The 13765-nt window shown below is 36.2% G+C and overlaps 1 protein-coding gene across 11 annotated transcripts in view; it reads right to left on the minus strand.

The window, feature by feature from the left end:
• Positions 1-13765, minus strand: part of MPDZ (multiple PDZ domain crumbs cell polarity complex component) — a 169558-nt gene that overhangs the window by 15107 nt on the left and 140686 nt on the right. For all 11 annotated transcript variants that reach the window (XM_012769621.3, XM_012769617.3, XM_012769616.3 and 8 more), the window contains 8 exons: positions 9337-9429; positions 9172-9246; positions 7863-8037; positions 5345-5490; positions 4564-4647; positions 4197-4390; positions 1891-2038; positions 234-320 (listed from right to left, as the gene is read on the minus strand). In XM_012769621.3, the coding sequence (XP_012625075.2) occupies positions 234-320; positions 1891-2038; positions 4197-4390; positions 4564-4647; positions 5345-5490; positions 7863-8037; positions 9172-9246; positions 9337-9429 (1002 nt within the window). The remainder of the gene's footprint in view (positions 1-233; positions 321-1890; positions 2039-4196; positions 4391-4563; positions 4648-5344; positions 5491-7862; positions 8038-9171; positions 9247-9336; positions 9430-13765) is intronic.

Genomic DNA, 13765 nt, shown 5'->3' on the forward strand with positions numbered 1-13765 from the left:
TAAAAGAAGTCTGAAATCAAGTTCCTTAGAATGACTTACAAACTACTCACGAGCTACTCCTGGCTTATCTGCCCACTTACATTTCTTGCTCTTCCGTTTCAAACCTCAGTCACTATACCACACTGCCAGAGGGCCAGACCTTTATGTGACCCTGGAGAGACCCATAGTCAGAGCCATCTGTGAGTCCTCTTGGCATATGGATTATATCACTCCAATGTTCCACAGCAACCCACCTGGCTGCTTTGAGAAGGCCTCCTCTCGGAATGAAATGGACCGGCTTTAATTCTTCCGACTTCCAAGGTTACTGTACCTAGGGAACACTGGGGGAGTGGTTGTTTTATGGAAATGTTTATATAAAATGCTACAATCATCTTTAGGAATACATTTTAATCTTCAAGACAGAATTTTTGAAAGGCATCTTCCTTTTGGGATTTCTATAGGCAAGGATACCTCTAATTATTGATGAAAAATGACTTTTTAAAACATTAAAAACTAATAACAAGCAGCAGCAGCAACACCAGGTGTCTGTCTTATTACCTCATGATTTATATGAAGATTATTTATAGCAAGGCAAAAGAAATTGAGAATGGAAGAACTACTTCATGAAACACACTGAGGTAGGCCAAATGAGCTGAATACTGTACTATAGCACAGGTAACTGAGACCACAGAAAATGAAACCGCAGACAGGCGAGAACTACTGTATATTGCTTTTTCATGTTAAAATAGTTGTCATGAACATCATTTTAAACAAATGAATTTTTGCCATGAATCTTTGGTATATATCCAAACTTTATACAGTTTTTGTAAACCGTGTTGCCTTCAATTTTCCTATAATTACAAAGAATACTTCATGAGCTTTATATGCATGAAGTTTTTGTTTATTAAGGATTATTTATACAGATATTTAGATAAAGAATTACTAAGTAAAAACAACAACAAGCAGCATCAGTAGTAACCAACTTGCAAATTTTACAAATATTTAAAGTTCTCATCATATACAGTCAAACTGGAGTTTTAGATGACTGGTTTAACTGGTTTTAAAATCATTTATGTTGTTTTATGGATGTTTCTTTCACTCTCTCACTAAGATATATCCATCTTACAGAGCTAACAATTGTTTTTAATGTATTTCCAAAAGGAAGCTATTCCTCCTTAAAGAATTTTAATTATTTTATGTTTTCAAGATGGGTTAGTGAAGAAATAAGTTTTAATGTGTGCTTTATTAACAACTAAATTTATGTACACATTCACATACCAGATCCTATCCAACCCACAGAACCGACATGCAGGCTCATGCTAACATGAACACATGACATGGGTACTGATGTCCAATCTGGTGTGCCCCGAAAGGGGTTAAGGAAGGGGCCTGGTCAGGAAAGGCCAGAAAGCATGACCTACGGAGGTGCTGTGGGCACCCTTCTTCCATCTGTGATCACCCCCCATTGAGGAGTTCTGCCAAATCACTTTTCAAGAAGCACTCATGCCAGAAATGAGAATCTTCACTAAGGCCAGAGGTAATACAAATAAGCTCAGAAATAAATATGAGAGAATGATGACTGAGACTTCTGATTTTTCCTTTGTGGTCTGAATTTTTTTTTAAGAAAAATACTCAATACATAATACTCACCTTAAAGATAAAATATTTACTAATATTACAGATATTCAGTTCATAATTCTAATACTAAATAATTTTATAGCCATATAATAAACAGTTAATCATAAATTTGCTATTTAGAAATCTGTCAATGAAACATGGTATCTTAAGTTTTATTTGAGATGATACTTCAAATAAAGAGAAGACAATACTAACTTGACTATGGTAGTCCAATATTAAATTCTCTTTCTTCCATACTATTACCCAAAAGTATCTTTGGCATTTGATTCCTACCTTTAGCAAAGCAGCAACAGCTTCCTGGGTGGCATTACGGACATCTTCTCCATTCACCATTAATATCTGGTCTCCCTGCATAAGTCTTCCATCAGCATCTGCAATGCCTCCTTTGACGATGTCTGACACAAATACTCCTGTATCATTTCTGCACACAGTTTTGAATTTCAACATTATTATTTTTTCCTCAATTGTAATAGAATGCTTATTTAATGGAAAGCTAACTTTTTAACCAAAAATTTTACTGCTATTTCTATGACTTTAAAAGTTTTATTGTTTTGAGCAATACTGGGGCAACATTATTAGAATTAGATTTTTTGATAAATAATAGCTTATGCATTATAGCACTCAGCTGGTTAAAATATTCTATCATAAGTATATTATTCTTCATCAATTATATACTGTGAATAGAAGTAAATACTACTATTCTCATTTTATGGGTCACACAGATAGTAAGTGGCAAAAGTAGGAGATAATCTTTGGAGGTTAAATCTATAGTTTTCTCCATATACATAATGAAGCCTTGAATGGATATTGACCTGTGGCTGTATAAATATGTTGCTATCATCATCATCATCATCATCATCATCATTAACATTACTGGAAATAAATAACAGATGTGTATCTCAAACTAAAACCATTCATTAACTCAAAGCCTAAGTATCTTTGCTGTGATATCTTTTGTTTTAAATCATTGCAGATCTAACTTTCATACACAAGATAGATTTATGAAAAATGGGAAAACTCTATTCTTATGCCAATCCTTTCTTTCACAAAACTGTAAAAATAAAACAACAAAAAAACCTTATTTTTAAGATCCAAAGATAACTGTAAATAGAAATATACAGTAAAAGCTTAATTATATCACTTGTTCTTGCCAAGGTCATGACCTCAAACAAAGCATTCCACCATCTGATCCTCTGCTTTCCCATCTTTAGAATAAGGGTGTTGGATTTGATGGTCATTGTATGCTTTTCCCAAGGCAAACAGTTTAGGATTCATTAATAGAAGTTTTCATAGTGACCTGGTGACCCAACATTTGTGGTTGCCTGGCACCCAAAATAAATTTTAAGTGTATATTATTTCACAAGAATTAGACTCCTGATACTGAAGTCCAAAAGGAGGGTCTAATTTTTCAGACATATTCCCACTGAGATTCAAATAATATGCTACATTTTTCCTGTGCCAAAAAAAAAAAAAAAAGCCTTGTCTCTGAAATAACAACTAGTGTTAATGTCCCTTTATTGTCATACAGAAACATCACTGCAGAACCAGGTGTGCATGATGTTGATTTGGGCATTCTGAAAAATGCCTATTTCCAAAGAAGGATATTCTGACATAAAGATCACACTTTCACAGATTTTGGACTCTGGAAAAAATAAACTGCTTTGAAACTGTAGACATCTGAGGCCCAAGAATGGCAATATTAATTTAGGGCCACTGCAGATGACAGAATCACTTTTTAATGAATGCTGAGATCATTTGTTTAACTATCTTGTACATTCTAAGGATCAGATCCAGATGAGTTTATAATAATAAAAGGAAGAAAGATTTATGGAACTTACTGAAATACATATACATTAATATAATATATATAAATTTACTAATATTATATATAAATATTTTAAAAATGTATTTACAAGTAAATATTTAAATATATTAGGTATTTAAATTTATATGCATTCTAAGCTGCCACCACGGCCCCTTGCTTTAAGCTTTAGGTTCCCCGTTGATGTCATGCTCTTGTTTATGCTGGTCCTTCTCCCTAGAATATCCTCCACTCCTCTTTAATAGACCAATTATCACACATCACTATTAGCCTCAGTTCAGGCACCTCTTTTCTTAGAAGTTTTCCCTAACCCCCTTATCTCAGATAGCGTCACTTGGTCCCTTTCTCTTTTGCTTACATGGCTCCCCCACAATGCATCTGTCACTCACCAAAAGATTCCTTTGTTATAAGAATATGTTTAATTCTCATTCACTAGACAGTGGGTTCTCTGAGGTCAGGAACCATGTCTTACTTAACTTTGATCCCCAGAACCTAATGCATTTCCTGATACACAACAGAAACTCAAAAAAAATACAAAATGACCATGATTTTGTGTTGAGTACCATCAAAATCACCCAACACACTAATTTTAAAAGTCCAAAACCAATGTCTTTTTATGGTTCTTTAGTGATTGGGCTAACAACAGCTACCTGTAGAACCTCAGACATTGATAAAGAGTCTACTACTGCTATTATTATTTAAAAGAATTTAAGTTCCATCACTTCCAAAAGAGCAATGGGTTTGTCCTCAGTCATACCTTTTACCGACAATACTTAATCCCAGGCCTTTTCCTGGCTTCTTCTGCAGCTCAACAGTGAGGGTGTCACACACTTCCTCCTCTTTGTATGGGGCCTCATCTCTGTAGAGTGTCAGGCGCACTCTTTGCGGCGTCTGTCTCAGGACATTTATGGCTTCATCATGTGTGGCCTTTCTCAAGTCAATTCCATTCACCTGTACAGGAAAGGGACAGTGACTGTCAGGAACCAGATGAGTTAAGTAAATTAAAGGAAGGATGGGAGGGGGAAGAGAGAGGGGAAAGAGAGAAAGAAGCAAAGAAAGAAACACGATCCTTCCAATAGCCTTTTCTCCATTAATTTTGAAGGTCAAAGACAGGCATTCTGTACCTCTAAAATCTGATCTCCAGCCCAGAGTCTTCCATCTTTACATGCTGCTCCTTCTTCATAAACTTCATGGATAATGATGGCACCCTAGGGGCCCAAACAAAATATACCCATACTTATTCCATTCTCTAGTAATGGTAAGCAGAAATGGAGTGCAAACACACATACTTTCATAGACAGAAATAAGGGGTATTCACTCACTGGATCTACATGTAAAACATATACCATAATTCAAGGAGGAGTGTAACACCACAATTTTTGCTGAAAGGCTCAAAGAAGCTTATACTCTTTTTTTCTAATGATAGGGAAGAGTAAAGAAAAAAATATAAAATATATAAATCACACATAATACATAGAGATATATTACCTTTCCTATCCACAAATTATATGATTTTTAAAGTATTCTTGACATTTAGAAAATTTTGCCTATAAAGTAACCAATTTTTGAGACTACTCTTAATTATGGGTTTAACCCAACCTGGAAATCATTAAAAAGGAAAGTAAAATACAGCAAGGACTGGTGAACTGACAGAAACATTTTGAAACCTAAAGGCCACAATCACAGTGTAACGGAATCTTACTGAGTCAGTATTGGCTTACTCAAAGTAAAAATCCTGGTACCCATTTAAATATGCGTCCTGTAAAATGAAAATAACAATGAATGATACATTTTTCTCAACCATTACATTTCACGTATAGAACTGCTAGAAATCTCCTTATAATGAGCTCTCAGGCCTGGTTGAAGGTGTCCTGTGAGGCAGAAGCACTTCTGGGTGACACTTACCAGCAGTGTGTCTGACCCCCCAACGATGCTCAGGCCCAGCCCCGTTCGCCCTTTGGAAATCTCAATGGTTGTCTCGCAGCCAGGGATGATGGGGCAGGTTGCAGGATCAGAAGCAAAGATCGCTGGTGTTGACGATCTGCTTGTACCTAAAAATAAGTTAAAAATGAAATGAAATACAAATAAAAATTGATTAGAAGGCAAACTCACCACACTGGGTGCCTTTGAGGGATGGAGCAGGGAAACAGGCCCAGGGCTGGGGAAAAAGGAGAGCTCAAATTTACCTTAATCTTTTAATTATCTTATTAATTTTTTTAACTTTTATTTTTTAACTTTTTTTCAGCATATTACGGGGGTACAAATGTTTAGGTTACGTATATTGCCTTAGCCCCACCCGAGTCAGAGCTTCAAGCACGTCCATCCCCTAGATGGTGCGTACCACACCCATTAGGTGTGAATAAACCCATCCCCTCTTCCCTGCTCCCATCTGCCTGACACTCGATGAATGTTATTACTATATGTGTACTTAAGTGTGGTTAGTTAATACCAATTTGATGGTAAGTACATGTGGTGCTTAATTTTCCATTCTTGTGATATTTCACTTAGTAGAATGGGCTCCAGCTCTATCCCAGATAACACAAGAGGTGCTAGATGGCCATTGTTTTTTGTGGCTGAGTAGACCTCCATGGTATACATATACCACATTTTATTAATCCACTCATGTAATCATGGGCACTTGGGTTGTTCCTGCAAACTAATTAGCTTATATTTAAGAGTATCAAACAAATACTATTAAATCATCATCATTAATTTAGGGTAAAAATTACCCATTTAATTATTTTCTACACTAATCTGTATTTTTTAAATTGCTAGATATATAAAAAATAGGATATGAAGAAAGGAGAATAGAGTTGAATTGAACCTCTACTTTCACTTCAATATTCTACATTAGTGAATTAACCCCCCCAGTGAGGGGTCAAATATACTTCTTATGAAATAAATAAAACTCAGAACAGAGATATGTGACCAAGACCTAGAAGCACATTCAGGCAAGTCCACAAAACACAAAGCACATCAATCATTGTGATCATGGTGCCTGCTTTTCAGAGATTTTTATGTTATGTTTTCCTTTTCTTCTTATCCTAGAGCATCTCTTCTTATGTACTCAATTCTGAGCATGTACGTATTATTTGCAGTTTTTCTGCTTGGGTCTCACTTGATGTTCTACAAATTCAGATATCAATTCCTGGTGCATACTCAGAATTGACTAGATAAGAATAGATCATGAAAAAACAAGGAGAATATAATTCACACCTTCTTTTATGATAGTCTTCATATCATATCATATGTTTATGATACAACAAAGAGTATACAGTAAATAGCATGTTTGGGGAAAGCGAGGACATTTGGTAGAGTAGCGTATGCTTTAGATAAGATGTTCCCTTTTTAGGAAATCAAAAACAGACTATTTTCTTGCTCTTGAAATGGTAAGAACAGGTGTAAGATATTTTATTTTATGTTTTCATTTAGCATTTCATGTTTTTATAGACAATGCTATTTAGAGATCAGCATAAAAATAAAAAATGAGAAAATTTCCATAAAATCTTAACACTTAAGTAAATTATCCAGTCTTTCTAAATAAAGGATTACTTTCAGAGATGTATTACTTTAAGACGTTTTTGTCCAGTATATTACAAATGTTTTAAACTAGTGTTTCCTTAAAAACTTGACAAAAGATCAGTTTAGAACCCAAAAGAATTTTTTCCCCCAGATGCAGAAAAAGCCAATGTGTTTAAGTAATTTTTTAAAACAAATTTTGATGCAGTAGAACTTGACACTTATTGTCTCATCACACACCAGTGTAATTTTTCTCAGAAAGTAACTTGAAGGAATAACGTGCCTCCCTATACCGGGCTGGCAGTACAATGATGCACTAATGTGTCATCCCACAGTCCACAGACATCCATTTCATCTATTTTGACAGGATCTAGTATCACATCAAAAGCAAAAAATTCAGTCTACCATGTATACCATACTAATGACTAGCATTTTTAAGAGTTTCTTGTAGTGGCAGGCAGTGTTGATCCTACCTGTGAAATAGGATCATTTTATAACCATTCTACAGATGAGAAAACTGGGGCTTAGAGAAGTTAAATTACCTTCCCAGTATAAACAAAGAATCTACTACAAGATGATATTTCCAATTCATTGGTTAGATACCCAGAATAACAGATATCCTCAGCAAAGTATTCTTGGAGAGCAAAGAGAATCACTCCCTCGTGTTAGAAGTGAAGAAGCTGAGGCCTGCAGTGGGTGGGCAGGTGTCCTAAGGCCTCAGGCTGGTTTATGTACAGCACGCAGACTGCCTGCCTAACAGGCTGGTACTCTTCTTCAGGAGCCCCACTCATTATACCATCCTCTCACCAAATGGCTCCCTGACTACGACCTTCCAACAGTGAGCCACAGGCAGGCCTCCCACACAGAGGCCCTCCTCAAGGGTGCCAAGCAGCCCAGCCCTTACTTCGCAGGGTTTCTGGTTCTGGGGAGCCAGACTGCGGGACCACTGGAGACTGGGAGCTGTTCTTCTTCTCTCCATTGGCTGCGCCAGCTGCTGAAGGAAGAGGTTGGGAATCTTGATTCTCAGCACGGATGGTGAGTTTTACTGTCGTCTTTGCTGTCTTCAGAAGGCTAATAAACTGGAAAAGTGTTGGTGTGGAAGGGAAACAAAATTCAAAGGCCAATTAGTAGACTTACACCAGTAAGTCACTATTATTGCTGGAATCTAATTCTATCTATGGCTGAGAGAAGAGACAGAGGCAAATGGTTTCCTTGTTACCACTTAAGGGGTACAGAAAAAAGCGGCTCTAGTTTCGCTCTAGCTTGCCCAAATGCCTGATATAGATTAGGGCCACAGTTTAACTTCTACGTTAAGTCTAGTTTTGACCAAATTCTTCCTTATGTAAGCATAAGGCTTTCAACTTTTTACATCTCAAATTAATTTTGTCCTTACAACCTTAGAAGATATATGGGGTATTTTACCCACTTCCTGATTCTACAGAGACTCTGAAGCAGCTTACACAAACACTTTTAATAGAATAGAAACACATATGTTAAAAGCAGAATAAGAAAACTATACAACAGACAAGTCAAGACAAATGTAAAGTTCAAACAGATTTATGGGTTAAAAGATCCAACTTATCCAATTAGTAAAACTGAATTTTTAAAAAATGGATTTAAGTTTCTTGCTAGCCAATGTAGAAATGAAAACAGTTACCTAGTTCTGTCTCACTACAAGAAAGAAAAAAAAAACACCACATCTCAGGAAAACAAAACTTTATTTTGACGCTTATATATGAAAGTTCTCAAGTGAGACTCCAAATAAGTGTTACGATCTCTTTTGAGGAGAGGAAAATCAGGTGCAAGAACTGTTTAACCCTAATAAATGTTATGCAGTTAACAGTTGAATCTTAAAGTCTGTTCATAAAGCAGTATACCCAATGGATATTTATGGGAGCAAACATTCATAAAAGGGAACTCCTTTGGTAGTAACAGTATGTCATTGTTAAGGAGATTCAAGTTTTCCTAAGGGAAAACTGAAATGATATTTATCAAAAATACCCAGTGATTATTGAATAATTTTCCAGGCAACAGAACATACCTTAATATCACCTTACTGGAAAATAGAAATTGAAGAGCTGAATAACCTCTTCTTTTAACAATATGTCTAATATCACTATATGGCCCTAATTCCCTGTGATCACACACACAAACACTTTAGCTATGTCCAAGGATGGGTTTATATTACTATTTACTGTATTTTTAAAAAGTACCTTTTCAACAGGATAGCCAACAACAATTTCATCATCGATAGCCAAGATCTGATCTCCAACTTTGAGCCGTCCATCCTAAATGGAAACATGGAAAATTTCAAGTGATTTTCCAGAAGTAACTACCTCCTCTACCACTTTATAACAGTGAGAAAGGTAAAACTTCACCTTAGCTGCTATACCATGCTCTGTTAAACTCTTTATGATGACTCCACTGAGTGTATCTTCTTCACTGATAGCAATGCCCAAACCCCCTTGATCCTAGAAAAGTAAAAACAAGAACACTCAGAAGACTTGAAATAGGTTAGTTTTATCCAAAGGGAGGGATATCCAAGGGCTAGAAAAGCAATTAAAACTCTTCTAACATCCACTATTAGAAATCTCTGTTTTTAAAGCAAACTTTCACATTTTTCTAAAGAGAATAAGTTCTCCTCCATCAAACATTCCAGTGTTTTAACTCCTCCCATATGTCTGACATCTTTAGTAACATTAATAAAATATTCAGATAGCAAAAATGTCTTCAGTAATTTAATAAAAACATTCAGCATTTGCAAATTTAGTCTTGTGTAGCTTGCTTATGGAATAAGTCATTCAAAAACAACCCAGGAATCCTCCTGCCTCTTCTCTTTCTGGCCTGTAGCTTAGAACTAACAAGCAGGTCTGGCCACTTCATTCTTTTCTGCCACCCTTCTTCCTGTAGCAGGCAGACTGCAATTCCTGTTGCATGCAATGTCCTTTCTGGGGCTGACCACTCAGAGTTGTTTCTCCAGGGAATAGTATTTTGATTTGCTGCGTAGTGAAAACACCTTGTAGCCCTAAGACATGCAATGAGAACCTGCCAAGGCTGGGGAGCTAAACCTACTTTGTCTGTATTTTCCACATTTTCTTTATCAAAACCAAATGTTCAGTAATATTACACTTTAACTTTCTTTAACATTTATTTTAATAAACTTAAAATAGAGTTTTGAGCATTTTCATTCTGGCAAGAGCTAGTAATAGTTTTCATTATAGTTTTTGTCCATGGAAAAGTTACAAAAAACAAAAAAAGAACAAAAGTAATCTTGTCATGGTTCCTCTGAAATATACATACAAGAGCCAAACTTGCCATCAGAGACATTTATGGTTATGACTATAATATCAAGGTTAGGTTTCACCATCCTTTTAAAGATTATCAACATTGTAGCTTTTCTAAGGTAGATTATTAATGCCTGATGAGTTTCAGACTGTCAATGAGCATCTCTCTAACACCTCTCTCTTTCCAGGCAATCAGTCATATGTATCAGCCAGAGAAAACTGCACCTTTAGAGTGAGCATAACCGAGTTTACCTTCTACGTAGCTGTAGAAATTTGGATATATCACTTAACATCTATAAACTTCAATTTTCTTACCTAAAAAATCTAAATTTTCTTATCTAAAAAATAGAATAATAATAACAATACTTGGCATATAACAGTCAGGAAAATACCTTATTGGTACAGTGGCATTTGCTAATTATTTACCTAACACCTCTACCTCTTTGTAAAAACTGGGAGACTTCCACTAGAATACCTATCCCCACCTCCATAACAACTCTTTCTGTCCCCCTCCTCCTCTCATCTCTTTCTCCCACCCTCACAGTCTCTCTCCCACCTCTTTCCTCCTTCACATTTCAGGTGGTGGCTTTAAAATATGAGCAGAAATTCTTTGATATTGTTCTCTTCAAGAAGGGAAGCCTAACAGTATGGGCTAGACTTAGTGACTTGATTCTAACAAATAAAGCATGAGCAGTAGTGTATAACTTCATAGCTATACAGTCTCCTTGCTGTTTCTCTCTTCTCTGCAGGAAGCCAGCGGACATTGTCATGAGGACACTCAGGCTGCCCCCGAAGAGGAAATAAGGCCTCTTGCCAATAGCCACTTAAGTAAATAATCTTGTCAGTAATATCTAGCCCCAGTCAAATCTTTGGATGACTGCAGCCATAACTGGCAGTGTGTAGGCAACTGCACAAGAGATTCCAAGCCAGACCACCCAGCAAGACTGAGCCCAAATTCCTGACCCACAGCAACTATGAAAAATAAATGCCCATTGTTTTAAGTTGCTAAGTTTTGTGGTAATTTGTTTTGTAGCAAAGATAAGTAGTTTCAAGAATGGGGTTTAAACAACTTAAGTCAATACTGCGATTCTATTCTCATGGCCTCGTCAGTCCCTGGCTGAAGAGTATGCATGTCATCTGAACTGATTCAATTAGAATAGATTTTGGAACTTTTGCTCAGAACATATGAGCAGTCCTTCTCTCCCCATCCCCCCAGCTATATGTAAAAGAAGTAGCACATGGCCCCAACTATGGTTGGCAGCCATTCTCAAACAATGAAGAAGATCAGCCTTGATATGGCACAGTGTCACAGATGGAAATAACTGGCTCTTGATTACAATATTGAGTTTCAGAATCAACTGCCCTTGAAGGTTGCTGATCTGAGTCCATAAATCCTCTTCTTTGATTAAGCCGGATGGATTAGGGGTTTTTTTTTTTTGTTGTTATTTTCAATAGGAAGAGCCCTGAAAGGAACAATAAGCTACCCATCTGCATATATAATATGCCCCAACCCCATTTGGAATACTACAAAAATAAGTGTATACACATCTATAATTGATTGATATCAGAAGAGTAAGATGATATGTAAGAAAGGATAACAGGGTGTGACTATACAGTTTCTTACCCAACCGCTCAACTTTCCACTTACTTCTGCCAACTATATACAGTCCTTAACAGGAAAAGATCTGAGCAACATTGTTCTTGGCTAGTTATTAAAATACTACCATACAGGGAATGTCAAACAAATTAAGGAAATATATTTTTGGAGGAAGAGTTGTATAATTAAACAGCTAGAAAAGAGTAAACAAGAATTAAAAGTGGAATTAAACTAAACAAACTATTATTATTATTAGGAGAACTATTTTGAAGATGGAACATTCCCTAAAATTCAAAAGAAGAAAAGCTCTTAATTGTATTTGAAGACTCTCACCATATAAAATTGTATGGATATGAAAGAAACCCCTGACAATCACAGAAGGTTGTTAACTGCTTTGATGTATAGGTACACACATCAAAGTTTGTCTCTGGGGCAAACTGTGGTAAAAATATATCTTTAATCAAAAATATTTCCTGATAAATGGAATAAACCATTCAGTTAGCCAGAGTTTAAATTATATATATAAGAACCTTTTGTTTATACTTCTACTTTCCCTTTAAAAATGTAAAAGATTAAAAAGAAAAAAGATAATGGACTTGTCAAGAGTTTCTAAAAAATGACCTGCTACTAGAGCTCCCATTTTGAGACAATGTAAAAATTATTGTTTCTTCCAGACTCTCCTGATCTCAAAATCTTTTCCCTCGTGTATGCATTGTGTATGCAAGTGTTCATTCATTCTGCTCTTCCAGATACTCAACATGAACTGTGTATACCACACTGTCTAAGATAATGGGAGAGAAAGTGTAAGAGTTTCTTTTCTCAACGTGTGTGCATTTTAGGTGTACAGAAAAGATACTCAGATGAAAGTTAATAAGAGACATGCTCTTGGGCCAAACATGGTTAAGTGACACATAAATGAAGACATTAATAGTAACACTATATAGGCCAGAATATTGAAGGAATGTTTCAAAATAAACAGACATGAGATTTAAGCTGGGTCTTTAGTATATGTAAGATTTAGGTAAGCTGAAAGAAAGCGGAAAGACCATACGAATGATATAAGCAAAGGCAAGGAGGGATAAATTCTCAAATCATTGTCCATGGGCTTTTTTTTTTTTTTTTTTTTAAAAGACAGAGTCTCACTCTCTTGCCCCGGCTAGAGTGCCATGGCATCAGCCTAGCTCACAGCAACCTCATACTCTTGGGCTCAGGTGATCCTCCTGCCTCAGCCTCCCAAGTAGCTGGAACTACAGGCATGCGCTACCATGCCCGTCTAATTTTTTTTTCTATATATTTTTAGTTGGCCAATTAATTTCTTTATATTTTTAGTAGAGATGAGTTCTCACTCTCACTCAGGCTGGTTTCAAACTTCTGACCTTGAGCAATCCACCCACCTCGCCCTCCCAGAGTGCTAGGATTACAGGTGTGAGCCACACCCGGCCTATCCATGGGCTTTTGATCCAAATAAGTTTGACTAAAGTGGAGGAACCTATAGGGTTTTAAAAAGGTAGATGGGGCCCAGATGCAAGCTGAAACAAGCAATGGGAAATGGGACTTGAAGGTAAAAGACCAGAGTTTAAGTTCTAGCTCTACCATTTGGAGTCATGCGAACAGGTAAAAATGAAAAAAATAATAGCAATCTCACAAGGTTGCTAAGAAGTAAATGATATAATGAACTATGTGGTATTACCAGTAAATTATTTTTTCAAATAATCATAACTTTAAAAAATATAGGACAGTATAAATGACAAAGGATTTCAGATGAGACATGAGTGTTAGAGTCTATCTAATTCTCCCATCTTTGCTTAATTGAGTTTTACTCCCAGATCCATCTAATAATGCAGTTAAGAGTATGGAGGCTTATTGGGACATGTCACTTAACATCATTTTTAGCAATGGCTTCCTCAGAGATGTTTTCAAAGACAC

The sequence above is a fragment of the Microcebus murinus genome, chromosome 12, assembly GCF_040939455.1.
Source record: "Microcebus murinus isolate Inina chromosome 12, M.murinus_Inina_mat1.0, whole genome shotgun sequence".
NCBI classification, from domain to species: domain Eukaryota; kingdom Metazoa; phylum Chordata; class Mammalia; order Primates; family Cheirogaleidae; genus Microcebus; species Microcebus murinus.